Genomic DNA, 24,398 nt, shown 5'->3' with positions numbered 1-24,398 from the left:
CAAAGAAACAAGCTGAATTGGATGCAAAATACTTTATTTGCCAAGAGTAGTACTGTACACTGTAAACATGCTATATTTGCTGTATTTATTTGTATTTATTTTCACTATACTATACTTATGGAAAACACAACTAAAATTAACTTACGGTTAAAATGCTGGTTATTTAAGAGTTCCAAATTATACAATGCTGGATATGAAAGTGTTTACTGCACAATGAAAATTTAGCACTTCTACAATGAGAAGGCAGAAAATACAGAACACAGGTAAAATGGTCTGCATTGTGATTGCTGTTCGATCCAAAAAGGGAATTGACGGAATACTTGATAATATGCTACAAGGGTTTCGTGACCATGAGTTTGAGATGATATGAATGGTGGTAAGAGATGGGGAATGTGTGCAGAAACAGTAATATTATAATTCTACTTTTGAGAAAAATTCAAATGGTTGTAAATGAACTGAAGTGAAACACTAAAATAATGTCAGTTAGGCCTTCATCCAAAACCCACTGAAGAAAATGGACACTTTACTGACTTGCTTTGGATCAAGTCCATTAATTTCCTGTTACAAAGTTTAAGGAAGATCAGTTGCTTTATAAGATAAACTGCTTATATAAAGTATAATTATAGTATAATTATATAATTATGAGTTTTACTAACCATATTCCTCAGTTTAATATTGGTTACATTACTTCCGAATAATTAGTAAATAAGCAATTATAACTGTTGGTACTCAGTACTGGCTCCCTTTTCTTTCTTTTTTTTTCTTTTCTTTCTTTTTTTAAACAAAAAAGTATTGCCTGTCAAAATTACCTAACATTATTTTCTTGCACTGGATATAGGGTAAGTTAGCCATTTAGATTTTGGAAATGTCAACTTACCACTCTGCAAATTAATAGCATGAAAATGTTCTTCACAGGCTTCTGCCTATTTATTGCAATGATTCACACAGTGTTGTAAATGGTCACAGAGCTTTACAAAACAGACTATAAAATGATACTGGTCAGAAACAAAACCTTTGACTAACATTAGCTAGGATGTAATTTGTTAAACTTCAGACAACAGGAACTAAATACATTAGCTATAGCCAATCTACTAAGAAGTTTATATTTGACTTTTAATCATTTTTCAATGGGGTTTATTTATGACCAATCAGTACTTTCCTCTGCCATAAATATATAAATATTTCTAATTAGACAATTGTAGCAGAAACTAGATTTATTCAGTCTGCAAGTATAAGATGCTAATAATGTGATAAAAATGAAGAGCACTAATTTTGTTGTCAGTTCCATATCCTTGTAATCACCTCTTAAACAGGCAGCATTTTTCTTATGATAATCACTGCTGTTTTCAAAAGTATTAAAGTGTAGAAAAAAACAGTTTAGTTAATTCTTCCAAGAGAAAACAATGTGTTTCAACAGATTTCCAACATAGGGCCCAAGCCTGCATACATGTGTATAATTTTACTCATCTAAGTAGAAAAATAAGCTCCAGGGGAACAACTCAGGTGAGTCTAATTATACCTGTGCACCTGTTGGCATGATCAGGCCTTCTGGAAGGAATGCCTCTTTTAAATGTGCAGAATACAATTTAATTTAAAATTAATGTTTGGTAACATGAAAGGAGAAACCATTGGTTGGCAGATGTTCTGATTTACCATGGGAAATAATCTGCCATCCTTACTCTCATTCAGTAGGTTCATTCAAATCATTGCTTTGGTGTTTTCAGGATAAGCTCCTATAATAGTCTGCACATTTACATTGCAATCAAAAGAATACAGAACTAACTCAAATTAAAGTTGTGACATAAAGCTAGAACAGGTTAAGCAACATAGGCTAAATGACTCAAAATCAACCTTTAGAAACATGTTAGGAATGTGTATAAAGGACAATTAAGGCAATTCCTTATAAAAATCTTACAAAGCCACTTTAGATAGGCTCTAGAGCAGGGGTAGACAAGATATAGTTTGTGGGCTGGATCCAGGCTGTCAAAACTTTTAATCTGATCTGCAGTCCACCCCTGTGACTGGAGAGGGGGCAGAGCACTGTTTGCTGCCTACACCCTCAGCAAAAACTCTCCACTCCTATTGGCTGGAACCAGACAATGAGAGATAAGAGATTTTGGTGTGGGCTGGAGCAGAGCATGAAGCCCTTCCACCCCTGCAGCACAGAAAGTCACATGAAACAGGCAGTGGGTTGGGGCTGCTGGCAGGCATGGAAGCATGGCTGAGATGCTGCTGGCCAGGAACTGCTTAGGTAAGCACCTGGTACCCAGACCCTGACTCTGGCACTGCATCCCAACTCCCTCCCATCCCTGCATGTGCTCTTACACCCCTCCCAACTGGCCAGAATCCTTTCCTGTACCCAGATATGCCCCCAGACCCTGCACCCCAATACCCTGCTCCCGGTCAGAACTCCCATCTTCACCCACATTCCCTCACCGATCCCACACCCTCTCCTGCACCCCAGTTCCCTGTTCCAAATTCTCTTCTGCAGCCAACCTCCATTGCCAGACCCCACAAGACCTCCAAAGAAAAGTTCAGCCTTTGGCCACTTAGCAAATTCCTCCATCAATTATTGCCCACCCCTGCTCTGGAGCTTTGAAATATAGACTTGTATTGTTAGAGAATTGGAAGAAGATAATGATCATATCAGTCTGTGTTTGCCTAGATCTTATTAGTGGTTAACCATGTAATCAGATGTTTCCTATTACTGTATCCTACTGATTCAGAGATCAAAAGAGGATATTAACATTTGGATGGAACTTGGGTGTAACGATATCATCGGCTATGTTTCTCTTTGAAGTTTGTACAGGTTGAACCTCTCTGATCTGGCACACTTGGGTCCTGACCAGTGCCGACGAGAGAATTTGCCAGACCAGCATGTGGGATGAATATTGTCGAGCACATTACCAACACTTCCACTGTTTATTTGGCTCTTAGAAGATATTTAGGGGTAAATTACAGCCAAATAACAGCACAGAATATTGAGATCCATGACTTATGGCTTAAACAAACTTTATGGGATGACAGGAAACTTGGCTACACCCATAAGTGGTTATTCAGCTAACTAAAATTATGCCGGATTATGGATGTTGCTGGAGAAGAGAGTTCTGGATTAGAGAGGTTCAACTTGTAGTAAATGGTCTACGAACCACTTAATGGATAATTACCTTATGCTGATGAACACAACTAATTACTTGTGTATACATAGGAAATGAGAGGTTTTACTTCAAAGTCATGATGCTTCACTCAAGGAATACTGGCTGTCAAGGAGCCTGACAAAAACTGTAGAAGACCTCTAGTTTTTGCATTTAAGATATGCTTAAGCTTATTCAGGGCAAACTTGCATCACAAGACTGAGGTCCCCAGCTCTAATGTGGTGAGATAATACACACATTTGGAATAGTGGTCTAGAAGGGTACAGCTTAATCAGGAAGGACAGGAGGGGTAAACAGGGAGGAGGTGTTGCCTTATATATTAAAAATATATACACACCTGGACTGGGGTGGAGATGGACATAAGAGACAGAAGCGTTGAGAGTCTTTGGGTTAAGTTAAAAGGGATAAAAACCAAGGCCGTGTCTACACTAGCCAGAAACTTCGAAATTGCCATGCAAATGGCCATTTCAAAGTTTGCTAATGAAGCGCTGAAATACATATTCAGCGCCTCATTAGCATGCGGGCGGCCGCGGCACTTCGAAGTTGATGCAGCTCGCCGCCGCAGGGCTCGTCCAGACTGGGCTCCTTTTCAAAAGGACCCCGGCTACTTCGAAGTCCCCTTATTCCTATGAGCAGATGGGAATAAGGGGACTTCGAAGTAGCCAGGGTCCTTTCAAAAAGGAACCCCCTCTGGACGAGCCACCCAGCGGTGAGCGGCATCAATTTCAAAGTGGGACGGCCACCCGCATGCTAATGAGGCGTTGAATATGTATTTCAGCACTTCACTAGTAAACTTCGAAATGGCCAGTTTTTGGCTAGTGTAGACGTAGCCCAAGGGTGCTATCATGCTAGGAGTCTACTACAAGCCACCTATCCAGGTAGAAGAGGTGGTGAAGCTTTTTCTAAACAACAAACAAAATCATTCAAAGCACAGGATTTGGTGGTAATGGGAGACTTTAACTATCCAGACATATGTTGGGAAACTAACAGCGATGCATAGACTATCCCACAATTGCTTGGAGTACACTGAAGTTTTTTTTTTTTTTTAATTTCAGAAGGTTGAAAAAGCTACGAGAGGAGAAACTATTCTAGATTTGATTTTAATGAATAGGGAGGGACTAGTTGAGAATCTAAAAGTGGAAGGCAGCCTGGGAGAAAATGATCATGAAATCATTGAGTTCATGATTCTAAGGAATGGTAGAAAGGAGAACAGCAAAATAGAGACAATGGATTTCAGGAAGGCAGATTTTGGTAAACTCAGAGAGCTGGTAGGTAAGGTCTCATGGGAAGAAGAAAAACAACTGAAGAGAGTTGGCAATTTTTCAAAGGGACATTATTAAGTGCCCAAAAACAAGCTATTATGCTATCTAGGAAAAATAGCAAGTATGGCAAAAGACCCCCTTAACCAGGAGATCTTGTATGATCTCAAAAACAGAGTCATATAAAAAATGGAAACTAGGACAAATTACTAAGGATGAATATAAATAAACAATACAGGTATGCTGGGGCAAGATTAGAAAGACAAAGGCTCAAATTGATCTCAAACTAGCTAGCGACATAACGGGTAACAAGAAGACATTCTACAAATATATTAGAAGCAAGAGGAAGACCAAGCACAGGGTAGGACCACTGGTCAGTGAGGAGGGAGAAACAATATCAGAAAACTTGGAAGCGGCAGAGGTACTTAATGAGTTCTTTGCTTTAGTCTTCACCAAGGAGCCTGATGAAGGAATGTCTAACTGTGAATGCTAGTGGGAAAGGGGTTAGTTCAGAAGATAAAATAAAAAAAGAACTAGTTAAAATTACTTAGAAAAGTTAGATGTCTGCAAGTCACCAGGGTCTGATGAAATGAATCCTAGAATACTCAAGGAGCTGATAGAGGAGGTATTTGAGCCTTTAACTATCATCTTTGAAGTGTCCTGGTAGTCCAGAGAGATTCCAGAAGACTGGAAAAGTCTAATGTAGAGGTGTTAACACCCAGGGCAGAGAAGCTGCTTTTGTAAGGGGCCAGCCAGTCCCAGTCTCTGTTTAATCCTTGGTTGATGGAGTCAAATTTGCAAATAAATTGCAGCTCAGAGATTTCTCTCTCCATTTGATTTTTGAAATTTCTTTGTTTTAAGACTGCTACTTTTAAATCTGTTACTGAGTGTCCAGGGAGATTGAAGTGCTCTCCCACAGGCTTCTGTGCATTACTGTTCCTGATGTCTGATTTATGACCATTTATTCTTTTATGTAGAGACCGTTCAGTTTGGCCAATGTAAATTGCAGTGGGGCATTGCTGGCACATGATGGCATATATTATATTAGGAGATGTGCAGGTAAAGGAGCCCCTGATGGTGTGGTTGATGTTAGGTCCTGTGATGATATCACTAGTGTAGATATGTGAGCAGAATTGGCAGCAAGGTTTTTTGCAGGGATTGGTTCCAGGTTCAGAGTTACTGTGTGTTGATCTATAGCTGCTGGTGAGAATTTGTTTAAGGTTGGCAGGCTGTCTGTAGGCGAGGACAAGCCTGCCTCCCAAGGTCTCTGAGAGTGAAGGATCATTGCCCAGGATGGGTTGCAAACCACTGATGATGCGTTGGAGAGGCCTTAGGTAGGGGCTATATGTGATGGACACTACTTTAGTAAGCCCTTTGATATTTTCTCACATGAGCTTATCATCAATAAACTGGCCCAAAATATCTTAGATGAGGTTACTATAAGGTGGGTGCATATTGGATGGATAACCATTCTCAGAGAGCCGTTATTAATGGCTCACAATCATGCTGGAAGGGGATAAGAAGTGGGGCTCTGCAGGGGTCTGTTTTGGAACCAGTTCTGTTCAATGTTTTCCTCAACGATTTAGATACTGACATAAAGAGTACACATAATAAGTTTGCAGATGATGCCAAGCTGGGAGGGGTTGCAACTGCTTTGGAGGATAGGGTCATAATTCAAAATGATCTGGACAAACAGGAGAAATGGTCTGAGGTAAATTGGATGAAGTTTAATAAGGACGAATACAAAGTATTCCACTAAGGAAGGAATAATTAATTTCACACATACAGAATGGGAAGCAAGTGGTTAACAAGAGTACTGCAGAAAGTGATCTAGGGATCATATTGACCACAAACTAAATATGAGTCAACAGTGAGATGCTCTTGCAAAAAGCAAACAAGAGTTTGGTATGCATTAACAGGAGTGTTGTGAGCAAGACATGCAAAGTCATTCTTCCACTCTATTCTTTGCTGATGAGGCCTCAGTTAGAGTACTGAGTCGAGTTTTGGGCACCACATTTAAAAAAAAAGTGGAGAAATTGGAGAAGGTCCAGAGAAAAGCAACAAGAATTAAAGGTCTTGCAAACACGAGCTATCAGTTAAGACTGAAAGAATTGGGCTTGTTTCGTTTAGAAAATAGAAGACTGAGAGGGGACATGATTTCCAAGTACCTAATAGAGGGTTACAAGGAGGAGGGAGAAAAATTGTTCTTCTTGGCCTCTGAGGATAGGACAAGAAGCAATGCACTTAAACTGCAGTAAGGAAGGTTTAGGGTGGACATTAAGAAAAACTTCCTGTCATGGTAGTTAAACATTGGAATACATTGCCTGGGGGGGGTTGTGGAATTGCGATCATAGGAGATATTTAAAATAAGGTTAGACAGACATCTATCAAGGATGGTCTAGATGGTACTTGGTCCTCCTGTGAGGGCAGGGGACTGGACTCAATGACCTCTCGAGGTCCCTTCCAGTTCTAGTGTTCTACTATTCTGTGATTACCCTGCTAATTGCCATGGAAGAATTCCAACAAATTCTATATGTGGACTGCCCATCTGGCTTTAGACCTGATTCTGGAAAGTTGTTTTTTTGTTTGGGGTTTTTTTTTTTTTTTGCAACTCAGCAGCTCACCAGCTCTCCTATAAATAAAGTTTTTAGGTTAGTTTCATAACAGTGTGTATAACGATCTTTTAACCATAATCTATTTGAATATATCTTAGTGAATTAATAAGAATTTGCTGTTAAGTATGGATTTGGGTAAGATATAAAATATTAATTGGCCTTGTGGGTAATGTGTCCAATCTCTTGCATCTAATTGAACTTCATACATGCTGAACAAGATTTTCAGTAATCCTGCTCATATTTGACTAGGCTGTATGGGTCAGAGCCCAAGGCTGGGTTGGATTGAGAGCTGTGTTTTGGCTTCTGGGTAACCAGGAAGGCATGGTAGAAGCTGTTTTGTTGCTGTCTTGGTGAGTGTAAATTATTAAAATAACCACCAGCTTTGAAAACCATCTGACCCATTCTTTGCAGTTTGCTCTGACTGAGCAATTCCAGTGAGGCCTCCCTCCAGGCAAAAAAAGCCATAAAAGTGAATGTGGGATGCCTCAATCATTTTCCAGAATTATTAAAATGAGCTTTTAGATCTTATTCTGAAAACAGCCTTAGACAGGGGTGGGCAAGAATTTTCGATGAGGGTGGTCTTCAAGATTTTGTAAGTGGTCAAGCGCCACACTTTCCTATGGAGGATGGAGTTAGGTGCAGAAGACAGCTTGGGTTAGGGGACTGGGATGCAGGAGAGGGCGTGGAGTCTGAGAGGGAGGTTGGATAGAGGAAGTTGTGACCTTTGGCAGGGTATTGGGATGCAGGGTCCAGGAGAAGGTATGGGCACAGGAGAGGATTCTGCCCTGGGGAGGCCTGTAGGAGTGGGAACTGTGTCTGGCAGGGAGTTGTGACCTGAACCAGATGTTAGGAGGGCGCAGATAGTTTGAGTGACAGCAATGAAGGGTCCTGTGGCACCTCATAGACTAACAGAAAAGTTCTGAGCATGAGCTTTTGTGAGCACAGACTCACTGTGCTCACGAAAGCTCATGCTCAAAACTTTTCTGTTAGTCTATAAGGTGCCACAGGACCCTTCGTTGCTGTTACAGATCCAGACTAACACGGCAACCCCTCCGATAGTTTGAGTGGTTACCTTAGAAGGGGATTGAGGCGCAGGAGGAGTATGGGTACAGGAGAGGATTCTGGCTTGGGGGAAGGATGTATGTGTGAGTACCGGGTCTGGGAGGGTGTTGGGATGAGGGAAGGTGTAGAATGCAAAAGGCAGGCTGTGTCTGGGAGGCGCTTACCTAAGCAGCTCCCAGCCAGCAGCCTTCTCATTCAAACTTCCCTGACTGCCAGAAGCCCCAGAAAACTCAAAGTGCCTGGCTGTTCCATGTGGCAACCTGCACTGTGGGGGGAGGGGGGGAAGGAAAGGCTTTGTACTCTGTCCGCCCATCCTGCAAAATCTTTCAGCTCTTATTGGCCAATTCCTAGCCAACAGGAGCTGAGAGATTTTGCTGGGGATGGGGACCGTGCACAATGCCCTCCCTTCCCCTGTGCAGCACACATACCCACAGGGAACAGCCAGCCACTTTGAGTGGCACTGCTCTGTGACAAGGGCAGGATGCAGGGTGTATTAAAAGGCTTGGTGGGCTGGATCCAGATCTTACCTGAGCCTAGCCTAAGAGCTGCCCAATGTGAATGGTTGAGTATTTCCCTCATGCAAAGGAATCTGCGGGTGCAAATCCAGAACAGAGAACGCAGCTCATACAGGGAGAGGTGCTCTACATTACACTAAGCGCAATTTTAGTTCATAGCTGGTCCAAGAAAGGGAGAGCAAAAAAAGCCATCTCCTCCTTCCAGATGGTCCTTTTGTAAACTCAGGGGATCGAGCCCATTGTTGCAGGCTGCCTTTCTGAATACTCAGAAAGAGAACTCATCATTGGTTTACATTGGCATGTTTGGAAAGATTTCTTCAGTATCAATCAATCCAACCAAGTTAGTAAATGATAATGGTTTCAATCCTGTTCAACTCTTCCAGGACACTAGTGTTTGTGTGCCTATCCTCCCAAGATATAGTCAAGATTCTCCTGAGGCAGCACTGATGATGTTGTTCAAGTGCCTTCAAATGACACTTGTATGCTATCCAGGTTTCACATGCATACAGTAGTGTTGGAACAACCACTGTGCAGTATACAAGGAGCTTTGTCTTGGCACATATGTCCCAGTTCTTGAAGACCCTTTGTTTCAGGTGTGTGGAACCAGAGTGCACAGCTCAGACTAGCTGCGTCTACACGTGCACGCTACTTCGAAGTAGCGGCAGCAACTTCGAAATAGCGCCCGTCGCGTCTACACGCGTCGGGCGCTATTTCGAAGTTAACTTCGACGTTAGGCGGCGAGACGTCGAAGTCGCTAACCTCATGAGGAGATAGGAATAGCGCCCTACTTCGACGTTCAACGTCGAAGTAGGGACCGTGTAGACGATCCGCGTCCCGCAACGTCGAAATTGCTGGGTCCTCCATGGCGGCCATCAGCTGGGGGGTTGAGAGATGCTCTCTCTCCAGCCCCTGCGGGGCTCTATGGTCACCGTGGGCAGCAGCCCTTAGCCCAGGGCTTCTGGCTGCTTCTGCGGCAGCTGGGGATCTATGCTGCAGGCACAGGGTCTGCAACCAGTTGTCAGCTCTGTGTATCTTGTGTTGTTTAGTGCAACTGTGTCTGGGAGGGGCCCTTTAAGGGAGCGGCTTGCTGTTGAGTCCACCCTGTGACCCTGTCTGCAGCTGTGCCTGGCATCCCTATTTCGATGTGTGCTACTTTGATGTGTAGACGTTCCCTCGCTGCGCCTATTTCGATGTTGGGCTGAGCAACGTCGAAGTTGAACATCGACGTTGCTGGCCCTGGAGGACGTGTAGACGTTCTTCATCGAAATAGACTATTTCGATGTTGGCTGCACGTGTAGACGTAGCCACTATGCTGGATTTCCACATCAGAGTTGACTGAAGTGGAAAGATGACTTCCAAGGTATAGGAAATGCTGTACATTTTCCAGCAGTTCTCCATTGACTTCAATATAGGGTAAATTGTCCCGTCGGTGATAGTTGGTGGAGCAACTTGGTCTTTTTGATGTTCAGCATGAGGCTAGATTCTGATACACTTTGGTGAAGGTGTTTAAAGGTCTGAAGGGCTCCAGAAAAAGGCAGTGATCATGTTGTCATCTGTGCACTGGGGCTCCATGACTGAGGTCATGGAGGTCTTGCTTTTAGCCTGCAGTGTCCTGAGACTGAAGAGCTTTCTGTTCATTCTATTGACAGTCTTCATGCCATCTGGAAGTTTAACATCAGTGAGGTGAAGGGTCATAGCTATGAAGATGCAGAACAGTGCTGGGGCAATGAAGCAGACCTGTTTGACTCTGGTTTTGACCTCAAAAGTATCACTTTGGGATCTGTTGTTGCTCAACACTCCGGCGGTCATGTTGTCATGAAGCAACTTCAGGATGTTAATGGATTTTGGGGCAACTGTTCTTTGACAGGATGGTCCACAGGGTGCTACGATTGATTAAGAGGAATGTTTTGGTCAGGTCGATGAAACTCACATATAAAGGCTTGGTTTTGTTTGTGACATTTTTCTTGCAGTTCCCAACAAAGATCATGTCCACTGTTCCTCAGAATGATTGGAAACTATGTTGGATTCTGGAAGAATTTCTTCTGAGAGTGGTATAAGTCAGTTTTCAAGGATTCAAGCTAAGATTTTCTCTGCTGTTGTCAGTGGAGAGATGCCATGATAGTTTCCAAGAAGAGTGACAAATTGGATTGTGAAGAGACTGACTACCAGTGTGTTTCAGAACTGTCACACATCTGCTCCTTAATCCAGATCTTGAGAATCAAGAGGTGGAGTTGTTTGTGGAGCTATGACCTGCCATCTTTGAAGACTTTGGAAGGGAATCTGTCTAGCCCAGTTGCCTTATTCCTCTTCATCATTTTGATAACAGCTTGGACCTCATTCAGGGTAGGACATGTTGCAAGATCATCCCTAGATGGTTGCTGGAGGAGCACTTCAAGAGCTCATAAACTGCTCCTTCCAGCAAGAAGCAATGGCTTCATTGTCTTTCAAGAACTGGGTACCATCCTTCAATCTCAGGAGATTGATTTAATGGTTTCTTGGTCCATAAGTAGTTTTGGTGACACTGAAGAAACCTTTTGTATCATTGATGTCTGCAAGGTGCTAGAGTTCTTGTGCCTTCTCAGTCCACCATTGGTTTTTCAGAATCCTTGTTTTACATTGGACTTCTTCCTTGGCCTGTGCTTCTCTCTTCGGTGCACAGCTGATGTCGCTTTGTCAGGCCCTAAAAGCTTTTCCTTTCGCCACAGATGTTTAAATTCCACATCATTCTCAAACTAGACCTGATGCTTCTTGGACTGGTAGCCAATGGTTTCTTCACACGCTTCAGTGATGGGATTTTTCAATTGACACCAGTGTTCCTCCACGTTTTCAGGATGTACTGTCATCAACCTCCTTTAGAGCATTATCTGGAAGCGACTTCATCTGATGGGCTCCTTCAAGCCTTGTAAGTTGATCTTTCATCAGATCAATTTCCCCTGAATTCTCCATTTGGTGACAATCCTAATTACCATTGTGGATCAAATAAGGTGGTGATTGAGTCCAGCAGTCATCAGCACTAGCCAATGCATGTGAGAAGCACATCATGTTAATCCTGAATGCAGATAATCATAGACTCATAGAAGAGTAGGACTGGAAGGGACCTCAAGAGGCCATCGAGTCCAGCCCCCTGCCCTCATGGCAGGACCAAGCACTTTCTAGACCATCCCTGAAAGCCATCTATCTAACCTCTTCTTAAATATCTCCAGTGATGGAGATTCTATCACTTCCCTTGTCAATTCATTCCAGTGTTTGATCACCCTGACAGTTAGGAACTTTTTCCTAATGTCCAACCTGAACCTCCCCTGCTGCAATTTAAGTCCATTGCCTCTTGTTCTATCCTCAGAGGCAAGGAAGAACAAGTTCCCTCCCTCTGCCTTATGACACCCTTTTAGATACCTGAAAACTGCTATCATGTCCCCCCTCAATCTTCTCTTTTCCAAACTAAAGCCCAATTCTTTCAGCATTTCTTCATAGGCCATGTTCTCTAGACCTTTGATCATTCTCGTTGCTCTCCTCTGGACCCTCTCCAATTTCTCCATATCCTTCCTGAATTGCAGTGCCCATAACTGGACACAATACTCCAGCTGAGGCCTAACCAGCGCAGAGTAGAGCGGGAGAATGACTTCTCGTATCTTGTTCACAACACACCTGTTAATGCATCCTAGAATCATGTTTGCTTTTTGTGCAACAGCATCACACCGTTGACTCATATTTAGCTTGTGGTCCACTATAACCCCTAGATCCCTTTCTGCTGTACTCATTCCTAGGCAGTCTTTTCCCATTCTATATGTGTGACACTGATTGTTCCTTCCTAAGTGGAGCACTTTGCATTTGTCCTTATTAAACTTCATCCTGTTTACCTCAGCCCATTTCTCCAGTTTATCCAGATCCTTTTGAATTATGACCCTATCCTCCAAAGCAGTTGCAACCCCTCCCAGCTTGGTATCATCTGCAAACTTAATAAGTGTACTTTCTATGTCAATATCTAAATCGTTAATGAAGATATTGAACAGAACCGGTCCTAAAACAGACCCCTGTGGAACCCCACTAGTTATACTTTTCCAGCAGGATTGAAAACCATTAATAACTACTCTCTGGGTACGGTTATCCAGCCAGTTGTTCACCCACCTTATAGTAGCCCCATCTAAGTTGTATTTGCATAGTTTATTGATAAGTATATTATGTGAGACCGTGTCAAATGCTTTACTGAAGTCGAGGTATACTACATCCACCGCTTCTCCCTTATCCACAAGGTTCGTTATTCTATCAAAGAAAGCTACTAGATTGGTTTGACATGATCTGTTTTTAACAAAACCATGCTGGCTGTTCCCTATCACCTTACCACCTTCCAAATGCTTGCAGATGATTTCTTTAATTACCTGCTCCATTATCTTTCCTGGCACAGAAGTTAAGCTGACTGGCCTGTAGTTTCCCGGGTTATTCTTGTTCCCCTTTTATAAATGGGTTCTATATTTGCCCTTTTCCAGTCTTCTGGAATCTCTCCCGTCTCTCATGATTTTCCAAAAATGATTGCTATAGGCTCAGATACCTCTTCTATCAGCTCCTTGAGGATTCCAAGAAGCATTTCATCAGGCCCTGGTGATTTGCAGATATCTAATTTTTCTAAGCAAATTTTAATTTGTTCTTTTCTTATTTCAACTTCTAAACCTACCCCTTTTTCACTAGCATTCTCTATGTCAGGCATTCCTTCAGATTTCTCAGTGAAGACCGAAACAAAGAAATCATTAAACATCTCTGCCATTTCCAAATTCCCTGTTACTGTTTCTCCCTCCTCACTGACCAATGGCCCTACCCTCTCCTTGGTCTTCCTCTTGTTACCAATGTATTTGTAAAAAGCCTTCTTGTTTCCCTTTATGCTTGTAGCTAGTTTGAGCTTGTTTTGTGCCTTAGCCTTTCCAATCTTGCTCCTGCATGCTCGTGTTGTTTGCCTATATTCGTCCTTTGTAATTTGTCCTAGTTTCCATTTCTTATACGATTCCTTTTTTATTTTGAGATCATGCAAGATCTCCTGGTTAAGTCAAGGCAGTCTTTTGCCATGTTTTCTATCTTTCCTATGCAGTGGGATAGCTTGCTTTTGGGCCCTTAATAATGTCCCTTTGAAAAACTGCCAACTCTCCTCAGCCGTTTTTCCCCTCAGTTTAGCTTCCCATGGGACCTTACCTACCAGCTGTCTGAGTTTACCAAAATCTGCCTTCCTGAAATCCACTGTCTCTATTGTACTGTTTTCCCTTCTACCTTTCCTTAGAATTGTGAACTCTATGATTTCATGATCACTTTCACCCAAGCATCCTTCCACTTTCAAATTCTCAATAATTTCCTCCTTATTTGTTAAAATTAAATCTAGAACAGCCTCCCCCCGGTAGCTTTTTCAACCTTTTGGAATAAAAAGTTGTCTGCAATGCAATCCAAGAATTTATTGGACAGTCTGTCCCCTGCTGTATTAGTTTCCCAACATATACCTGGATCGTTGAAGTCCCCCATCACCACCAAATTCTGGGCCCTGGATGATTTTGTTAGCTGTTTAAAGAAAGCCTCATCCACCTCTTCCACCTGGCTAGGGGGCCTGTAGTAGACTCCTAGTAGGACCTCATCCTTGTTTTTTACTCCTCTGAGTCTAACCCAGAGACTTTCAACCCGTCCATCTCCTATGTCCATCTCCACCTCTGTCCAAGTGTGTACATTTTTAAAATACAAGGCAACACCTCCTCCCTTCTTTCCCTGACTGTCCTTCCTAAGCAGGCTGTACCCTTCAATCCCAACATTCCAATCATGAGTATTATCCCACCAAGTTTCTGTGATGCCAGTGATATCATAGTTGTATTCATTTATTAGTACTTCCAATTCTTCTTGTTTATTCCCCATACTTCTTGCATTTGTATGTAGGCATCTCAGACATTGATTTGGTCTTGCCTACCAGTTTTGCCCTGGCCCTCTTTTTACTCTCCCAGTGTAGCCCATACTCCCTCCCATTTCAAGTTCATCTCCCAGATATCCATGCTCTCCACTTACCTGCAGACTTTGCTCCCCTGCCCCCGTCGAACCTAGTTTAAAGCCCTCCTCATTAGGTTAGCCGGCCTGTGTCCGAATATGGTCTTCCCCTCCTCGAAAGGTGAACACCATCTCTGCCTAGCAGTCCTTCCCAGAAAAGGACCCGTGGTCAAAGAAACCAAAGCCTTCCTGGCGACACCATCTACGCAACCAAGCATTCACCTCTAGGATACACCTGCCTCTGCCTGGGCCCCTACCTCTGACAGACAGGATTGAAAAGAATACCACCTGTGCCCCAAACTCCCTGACCCGTGTCCCCAGAGCCCTGAAGTCACTCTTGACCTGCTCAGCGTCACACCTCGCAGTATCATTAGTGCCCACATGGATGAGAAGCATGGGATAGTAGTCAGAGGGCCGGATGATCCTTGATGATGCCTGCATAATGTCTCGGATATGGGCCCCCTGCAGGCAGCACACCTCCCGAGATGAAATGTCAGGGCAACAGATGGGCGCCTCCGTCCCCCTCAGAAGAGAGTCTCCAACCACCACTACTCTATGTTTCCTTCTTGCAGGGGTGGCAGTAGACTTCCCAGCCTTGGGGGTACGAGGCTTCTCCTCTTCTGTACAGGGTAATTCTTGGTCTCCTGTATCGAGTACAGCATAATCGTTTTTCAGTACCACGGCGGGAGGGTTCTGAGCAGGGGTGGGACACTACCTGCTGCGAGAAGTAACCAGGCGCCAGTGTCCACCCTGGTCCACCTCCTCCAGTGCTTTATCAGCCGTCCTGTGTACTGGGACAGTTACCTCCGCAGTCTCCACCTGAATACTATCCAGGAACTGCTCATGGACTCGGATACTCCTCAACCTAGCCACCTCCTCCTGTAGCTCCCCCACCTGCTGCCTGAGAGATTCCACCAGCAGGTGCCTTTCACACTGAATATTCCCCTCAGCCTGGGTATCAGTAAGTGGGAACGGCAAGTCTATGAGTTGCCATTGCTTCAATTGAAGATGTTGCCATCAGGCCTTAAATTTATTTTTCTGGTTTAAGAGGGTGGTTGTGATGACAGCACATTTCATAAGGAAGAGAACTCCATTGGAGTTACTGATGCTGACTTCTTTTCCAATGGCAGTCTGCCAAACGTCCATGTGTATTCTGATGCTGGCATTGAAATTCCCCAAGAGAATAATTTTGTTTTCTCTGGGGGTTGGAGGGGAAATGTCTTTCGAGACTGTGTGCAATTGTGTGCAGACCTTCTCCTCATCATCTTCAGCATAGTTGTCCGCCGGATTTGTCAAGTTTCAAGCAGAGAGTCATGAAATGCTCACTGATGCAGACATGGATTTCAGATAGGATCTTTGCCTGGTTCATTCTTGATGACTAATCCTACTCCATTAATTCATTTTTTTTCCTTTTGGGTTCCTTTTCAGTTGAAGATATCCCTCCACCTTCTTAATCATAGAATCATAGAACAATAGAGCTGGAAGAGACCTAAAAAAGCCATCTAGTCTAGCCCCCTGATCTAAGCAGGACCAAACTCATCAGATCAGCCCAGCCAGCGCCTTGTCGAGGCAAGACTTAAACACCTCCAGGAATGGAGGCTCCACTACTTCCCTGGGTAGACCATTCCAATCATTCACCACTCTCCTAGTGAAAAAGTTTTCCTAATGTTCAACCTGGACCTTCCCAACCACAACTTGAGACCGTTGTTCCGTGTTCTGCCATACATGACCACTGTGAACAGACTGTCTCCAGCCTCTTTGCAACGTCCCTTCAGTAAGTTGAAGGCTGTTATCAAGTCTTCTCTTCTGCAGACTAAACAGTCCCAATTCCCTCAACCTTTCTTCATAAGTCATATGCTCCAGCCCCCTAATTATTTTGGTCGCCCTTTGCTGGACCCTCTCCAGTGTATCCACATCCTTCCTATAATTGGGGGCCAAAACTGGACACAGTACTCCAGATGCAGCTGCACCAAAGCCAAATAAAGAGGAACAATCACTTCTCCGGATCTACTGGCAACGCTCCTCTTGATGCAACCTAATATGCCATTAGCCTTCTTGGCTACAATGGCACACTGTTGACTCATGTCCAGCTTCTCGTACACTACAACTCCCAGGTCCTTTTCTGCTGAGCTACTACTGAGCCAGTCGGACCCCAGACTGTAACAATGCTTGGGATTCTTCCCTTAGTGGTCCTACTCCTGGTCTATGTGTTTCTGCCAGGACTGCTCTACCAATATTGAATCATCACAGCTTATGGGTGATAATTGCCATGCATCTTTCAGGTTGTTCACTGTCTGGATTGTCCATTAGAGTCCCAATACCCCATGTTCCAAAGTTTACCCTTTGATTTTGACCACACAGAGGTGAACCCACTGGATGCAGTTATCCAGTCATGGTGGCTTGAGGTGGACTATATTTAGAGCTCCTTTTGTAGCTTCCTCTCTATAGCCGTGTCTACACGTGCACGCTACTTCAAAGTAGCGGCACTAACTTCAAAATAGTGCCTGTCATGGCTACACGTGTTGGGCGCTATTTCGATGTTAACATCAACGTTAGGCGGTAAGACGTCGAAGCCGCTAACCCCATGAGGGGATGGGAATAGCGCCCTACTTCGAAGTTGAACGTCGAAGTAGGGCACGTGTAGACGATCCGCGTCCTGCAACATCGAAATAGCGGGGTCTGCCATGGTGGCCATTAGCTGAGGGGTTGAGAGACGCTCTCTCTCCAGCCCCTGCGGGGCTGTATGGTCACCGTGTGCAGCAGCCCTTAGCCCAGGGCTTCTGGCTGCTGCTGCTGCAGCTGGGGATCCATGCTGCATGCACAGGGTCTGCAACCAGTTGTCGGCTCTGTGGATCTTGTGTTGTTTAGTGCAACCGTGTCTGGGAGGGGCCCTTTAAGGGAGCGGCTTGCTGTTGAGTCCTCCCTGTGACCCTGTCTGCAGCTGTGCCTGGCACCTTTATTTCGATGTGTGCTACTTTGGCATGTAGACGTTCCCTCACAGCGCCTATTTTGATGTGGTGCTGTGCAACGTCAATGTTGAACGTCGACGTTGCCAGCCCTGGAGGACGTGTAGACGTCATTCATCGAAATAGCTTATTTCGATGTCGCTACATCGAAATAAGCTACTTCGATGTAGGCTTCACGTGTAGACGTAGCTTATATGGAGTGAGCAGAACTGATTCTAAATAGGGCTTCTAAGTCACGGATGCAACTGCTGGGCTGTTCTACCACCTCAGCCTCAAAATGGAACAACTGATATGTACATCCACTGCCTATGTGCTGGTCCACTACTAAACGATTCCAGATTTCACAATCCTGTTCCCATCACCAGTCACTGTAGGGTTTAAGCTTAGGAGAGTAGTATGCATAGGAAGACCCCTGGGCATGTCTTCTTTTAACATGGGGGCCTGTTGTACAGCAGCCACCACACAATCCTTCATGGATAGAAGGCCCAGGTACAATGGCATAGGATCCATGATGACTGGGAGTCTCCTGTCCACTGCAGCCTTCTTCTGCCTTCATAGCCATTGTAACATTATCTTTGCTATCCTCTACCTGTTCTGCCATTGAGGACTTTTAGGTTCGTTCTTCATCTGGACCCTCCCCATTGGCCTTGCCACCATGGGTGACCCTGCTGGGAGTAAGAGACTTCCTATGACATTGCTCTCTGGTTCATTGGAACATGCAAGCCCACTCACCAAGACAAGGTGACAATCCAGAGGTTGAGGCAGAAAATGTAGTATCTTTGCTTCATATGATTTGGAAAAGTTTCATATTATAATACAATAAATGGTAATTTAATCTATACATTTAATACTGTAGAAGCTTTCAAATGTAAACAAAATAAACAAATAATGAAGTAAAATTGCTAGTTTTCAAGTTGCCACAGGACTGCTCATTTTTTGTGAAGCTGCAGACTAACATGGCTACCCTTCTGAGACTATTAACTGTGAATAGGTTTTAATCATAATATAGCTATTATATATAAAACTAGAGAAAAACTAATGTTCTCTGCAAATCTAAGGCCCTTAATCCAACAATTAATTTTATACAAGTGCATTGCTTTACCTGCATAAATCCTGACTAACTTCACTGAGTTACAATATTAGCACTTATGCTTTCGTTTTTTAAAAACAATCATTAAGGATGCTCAGTGTACTATAGAATTATTTCAAGCATACTTTGCTCTAAAGAAAGGCCATTTCAAACAACTGTTTGCTCAGAGACAGTGATTTCTCATTTCTATCCTACAATTAGGATAATCTAAATTTAAACAATGCTGATAGAATAACATCAAAGACAAAACTAAACACCAGTCAAATGACTAACATATTGTTGTAGTATGATCTTGTTACTCTACCTAACGTCTGTTTCAATTCTTCTGTTTGTGAACTGGAACAATTATAGACAGTTACATAAATGCAGTCCTATTCACTGCTAGTAAGGGCAGTATTTGGCATGCTAACTGTTCCGAATCTGCTACAATGTCTGATGTATTTTATATCAGCGAAGTTTTATTGTAGGTAGAACACAGATAAACTATTTTATACAATATAGTAAAAACATGATTTGATAGGATACAGAGGACTGAATTCTTTCTGCTGTGGGGATATTTGTGTGATGTTTCCCTGCCCCAAGCTAATGCATACACCACCTCAACCAAGTATTGGGCATAATACTTGCCCCTAAATGGGGGTGTGGAACTACTGAAGGACATCAAATTTCACTGAGATACCCCTACATTAAGTCCGAAGGCTTAAGTCCAAAGGCTTTAGTTAGACCAAAATATTTCATCCTTGCAACAGTCCACAGAAGATTAAACTGCATTCCCTCAAGGTGTCAGTGATGTCTTATGCAGTTGGAGGGAACTGATTAAGTGAGATGTGTCACAGTGATCTCAGCATGTGAATTATGTCCCATGCTACAGAAGGCATCAAACTCTTTCTCTCACAACAAATTCCCTGAAAATCTGATGAGGGAAGAAATTCTTTGCCAATCCCAAATATGACAACCAACATGAGCATGTGACCAAGACCTTCCAAACAGGCATCTGAAAAGAGGATACTCTGTACCACCTCAGAACACTAGTCTACCCTGTTTGGTGTCTCATCTTTAGCTGTGGACAATATCTCCTACTTCAAAGGGAGGCACACCCCTTCTCCCCACCATCTCTAAACAAAGAATATAAAAACTCAGTTGTTGGAAAGACTCTAACCAGCTCTAATTGTGACAACTGAGGGAAGCAATTCAGATCACTCTGTAACTGTAATCTGTCATCCTGGAAGTACAGTAAACTCATAACTGGTATTCAGTCTACTGGAATTCCCAAACAGGCACCAGGCACCATCCTGGCACCTAGACCTCCTCTTCCAGGGGGCTGCACTGCTCGCAGCCACCTACTCCTCCCACTCCTCTCCCACCCATTGGTCACACAGGAAGCAGAATCCCATTGCCATCTGTGGAGCAGCATGTTCCTGGCAGCCCCTGGTGATGGGGTGCCCCAGACCCACTGGCCTGGAACAAGGAAGCCCCTGCAAGGGGAGGCACTGTGCTAGCTAGGCAGGGAGGGCTGCTTCAGAGCCCCAGAGACCTCCTGAGTGCCCACCAAGTTCAAATCTGTGCTGAAGCCAGAGGAGGCTGGAGAGCAGCACACTGACCTCAGAGGAGAGGAGAGCCCCACTATGCAATGCAGGTGCAACAGGAGCAGAAGTGGCATGGCATGGTCCCACCTTGGGCCACCTGGGAGAAGTAGGCACCTCTGAGGGAAAAGGGCAGCCCAACAGTGCAGGTGGTGGTGGGAGGAGCCACCGCACTGGCTGAGCCATGAGCAGGAGGAGCTGACACTCACCACAACATGGAGAAGGAGGAACCAAGCAAAGAGACCACTGAGCTGAAGCAGGTCCATGGTGGACCCAGCTATTTCAAAGTAGCTGATCTTTTCAGCTGGAGATCCACATCGAACAGGATCACCATCCCAGTGGTCAAAAATGTAGGAACTTTTTAATTTTGGAATTTGAAATGTACAAAACCTGATGGATATCTCAAACAGCAACTGACCAGTGTGACATACAGCCATCATTGCTCATGAATTGCTCATGAATTGAGTTGATTTACCGTCATTATTACTGCCTTATCCAAAACTATAAGAGCTGATGAAGGACAGGTGAGGGAGGAGAAAGGCAGATACACTTTCTTCTGGAATGGAAAATCTTTTTATGAACTTCTGATTGCATGGAGTGTATTTTGCTATAAAGAACAAGCTCCTCAGGTGACTCTCTGAGATACCAGTTGGAATCAATGAACGGCTCATAAGTTTCCTACTACAGCTCACTAAAAGTCAGCAGGCAACTATTGTAAGCACCTAAGCACCAACACTGGATGCTGATGGGGATGTAAAAGATTTCTGCTCTCAGCTGGAAACCATTTTATTGGAGACCCCTAAACAAGAAAAGATCATCCTTCTGGAGGATTTCACTGCACATCTTGGAAGAGTCTCAGACCTGCAGTGAGACTCAATCAGGAAAGGAGTAGGCAAAAGTAACTCAAATGGAATTCTGCTCTTTACCAAGGTCACATCTACTTGAGAAGCCTCTGTTGACAGAAGTTACTGTCAGAAAGGATTTCCCCCAAAAAATTTCTGTCAACAGAGAGCATCTACACATAAAAGCAGACTAAAAGAGCAATCTGCTCTGTTGACAGAGAGCACCCAGACTGCCCAGCCCTCTCTTGACAGAATGCCTGACCAGAGGCTCTGCAAACAGGGCTGCCCAGTAAACCAGAAGCCCTATCCATTCACAAAAGGGTCCCGGAGCATCTATACGACCATTCTGTTGACAGAACACTGTTGAGAGAGGCATTATACTTGAACAGGGAGAGGTATAATACTGCCAGTGGATGTGCTGGGTTTTGTCAACAAACTGTCGACAAAGCGCGTTTGCTGTGTAGATGCTCTGGATTTTTTTCCAGCAACAACCAGGTTTTACTTGGAAAAGCCGCTCGTGCAGACATGGCTTAAGTGTGTTGAACATGAATTTACCACCACAAACACCCTTTTCCAACAAAAGGACATCATAACATCTTGGAGACATGGAGACATCTTGGAGTCAAAGCACTGGCATCTTCTTGTCTATATCATAGTTCATGCCCAAGATCACAGTGATGTACTTTTAAGAGCAATGACAAATGCCAATGATTACTGGATTGAGTATCATGTCATTTGATCCACAATAAAAATTAAGATCACTCCAAAATGGAGGCTGCAAAAGAAGCAGGTCAGGCTCAAGCTGAATGTTCAAAATCTGAAGGGCCCCATTAAGGGTTATCGTTCCCAAGCAGTCTTAGAATAAAAGACATCACTTGCTATGGAAGCTACGTCAACTGGAGATCATCTCCCATTGACACCATGTGGGGTAGACAGCTTTAAGTCAGTTTAACTAATGTAACGTAACTTACATTATGTAACATATGAAACTTAAGTAATGTCACTTACATGAACTCCCATAATTAGTGTCAACAAGACCCAAGTTTTAAACCAATTGACTATTAATTTCATTGAGTGACATCCAGTTTGTGTGCTATCTGAAAGGGTGAGTAACAGTTCCTTATTCACTTTCTCCACACCATTCATGATTGTATAGACCTCTATCATGTCCCCTCTTAATTCTCTCTTTTCTAAGACATATAGCCCAAGTCTTTTTAACCTCTATTTATATGGGGGCTGTTCCACACCCATTATTATTATTGTTTCCCTGCTGTATACTTTATACTATTCTGATTTTATATGTGTACTAGAAACCTTACGGGTTTCTAATACATATATGCTGTACTTGGACTTTAATGTTTTGTGTATCATTTCCACCAATAAAAAGTCATAGCAGTCACATCTCTTTAAAAAGTGCTCCTAAATTTGGCTGCATGTCACAGCTATATTTTCTGTCTTACATGGATTCTGAACCTATGCCTTTACAGGGAGATTAGAGACTTCTTAGCCTTCTGATATGCAATAAGAGAGGAAAATAATATTATTACTAATATTTGTACACAATAGCTACTATTCTTGTCAAACTTCTTATGTGTCTGTCAAGGAGAATGGTCATGTTTCAAATTTGAAGAAAAAGCAAGAATGAATATTTTCTTTTAAGTACTTTGGCAGTAAAGCTCTCACTTCTTGCTTCTTCATAAATATTAGGTGAACTTCATTTCATTTTCTTTTTCCATTTATCCTTTAACTTTTCAGTGTTCTCCACTATTTTGCTTTCACATTTGTTTTTAAAAATAAAAACCTCTTCTCCTAGCAGTACCCTCACTTTCCTAGTGCCAATAAAAGAAGAAAGAATATTTGCATATTGCTTTACATCTGCAAACAGAAACCTTTAGGCTACATCTACACTAGAAGCATCTCTCGACAGAGAAATCTTGACAGAACCTGCCCGACAACCGGAAGCCCTCTCTGTCGACAGAAGTGTCTACAATGCACTTCTGTCAATAGTGCTCCGTTGACGTAGCGTTGTGCCTCAAATTTTTGAGGGATAACTGTTGAAGCAAAAGCAAAGTTCTCTTGAGACTCTGTGGACAGAAGGCTTTATATGTGTGTTGACATCCTCTGAGTTCTGTCGACAGAACTCTCCAGCATAGACACAGCCATAGAGTATTATTTACTCTCAGGATATTTCAGACTACACCAGACAATTGTAGCAACTTTTATCAAAAGATCACAAAGATTTCAAACTTTCCAAAATGATCACAAAGCTCTCAAACTTTTTCACAAATGCACAGGGATAACTTCATCTACTAACAGTACGCAGCCACCTCTACAGATCTAAAACCTATATTTTCACTTATCTGTCATTAAACCCAGAGATTGCTTTCATACCTTACTATCTTACTGATAATTTACATGTCAAGAGCCCCTCAGTAGCTCAGTCATGAGACTATCTACACAATTTGCAATAAAAGATGCAGACTTGATCCTCAATGTACACACTCCCCTTTCCTTTATTTGCAGATGTGGGATGGGCATAAACTCTTCTCTCCTCATATCATAACTACAGTTTTGTTATACTGTATAGGTGCATCTACACACGGCACACGCTACTTCGAACTTGAAATCGAAGTTAGACGGTGAGACGTCGAAATTGCTAGAAGATGCGAATAGCACCCTGCATTGATGTAGGACGCGTGTAGATGTTCCACATCCCACTACTTTGAAATAGCGGGGTCCACCATGGCGGCAATCAGCTGTCAGGCAGAGATGTGCTGTTCAGCCCCTGTGGGGCTCCATGAGCTCTGCACCCAGTGCTTCTTACAGCCGCATGGACCCGGAAACCCCATAGCAGGAAGCTAAGACCGTGCAGGCAGCAGCCATGCCACGAAGCGCCCCTGCATGGCCCAGAGACAGTGATGGCAGCAACCCAGCCTCCCGAGCGCCCCCAGGGCTCCCCAGCCTCCAGCCAGTGGGGCAGGAAGCGGGGCCCCTCCTGGACCAACTATGAGCTCCGTGACCTTCTGGGGCTCTGGGGTGAGGAGGAGGTGCTCCATGTAATGGGGAGCAAGTGGCGGAACGCAGAGGCATTCGCCCGGCTGGCTGAGGGCCTGGCCACTCGGCGTCACCCTGCCCGCACTCCTGACCATGTCAGGAGTAAGGTCAAAGAGTTGCAGCAGGGTTACATCTGCGCGTGGGACTCGGACAGCTGGTCTGGGGCTGCCCCTATCCCTTGCCCCTATTACCGGGAGCTCAGGGCTATCCTGGGCCCCTGGGACAACTCCTCCCCGCCAGCCACCCTTGAC

The 24,398-nt window shown here is 43.8% G+C and overlaps 1 protein-coding gene across 9 annotated transcripts in view; it reads right to left on the bottom strand.

Moving 5' to 3' along the window:
* The window catches only part of ANKS1B (ankyrin repeat and sterile alpha motif domain containing 1B), a 908,578-nt gene that overhangs the window by 442,523 nt on the left and 441,657 nt on the right, over positions 1–24,398 (bottom strand). The window contains exon 14 of one of the 9 annotated variants that reach the window (XM_075011354.1): positions 16,721–16,734. The exons of the other annotated variants lie outside the window; for them this stretch is intronic. Coding sequence (XP_074867455.1) covers positions 16,721–16,734 — 14 coding nt within the window. The remainder of the gene's footprint in view (positions 1–16,720; positions 16,735–24,398) is intronic. 9 annotated transcript variants of the gene reach the window in all.

The sequence above is a fragment of the Carettochelys insculpta genome, chromosome 1 (genome assembly GCF_033958435.1).
Source record: "Carettochelys insculpta isolate YL-2023 chromosome 1, ASM3395843v1, whole genome shotgun sequence".
Taxonomy (NCBI): domain Eukaryota; kingdom Metazoa; phylum Chordata; order Testudines; family Carettochelyidae; genus Carettochelys; species Carettochelys insculpta.
The sequence above is the reverse complement of the archived record's forward strand: the minus strand, read 5'-3'. Positions and strand labels throughout refer to the sequence as shown.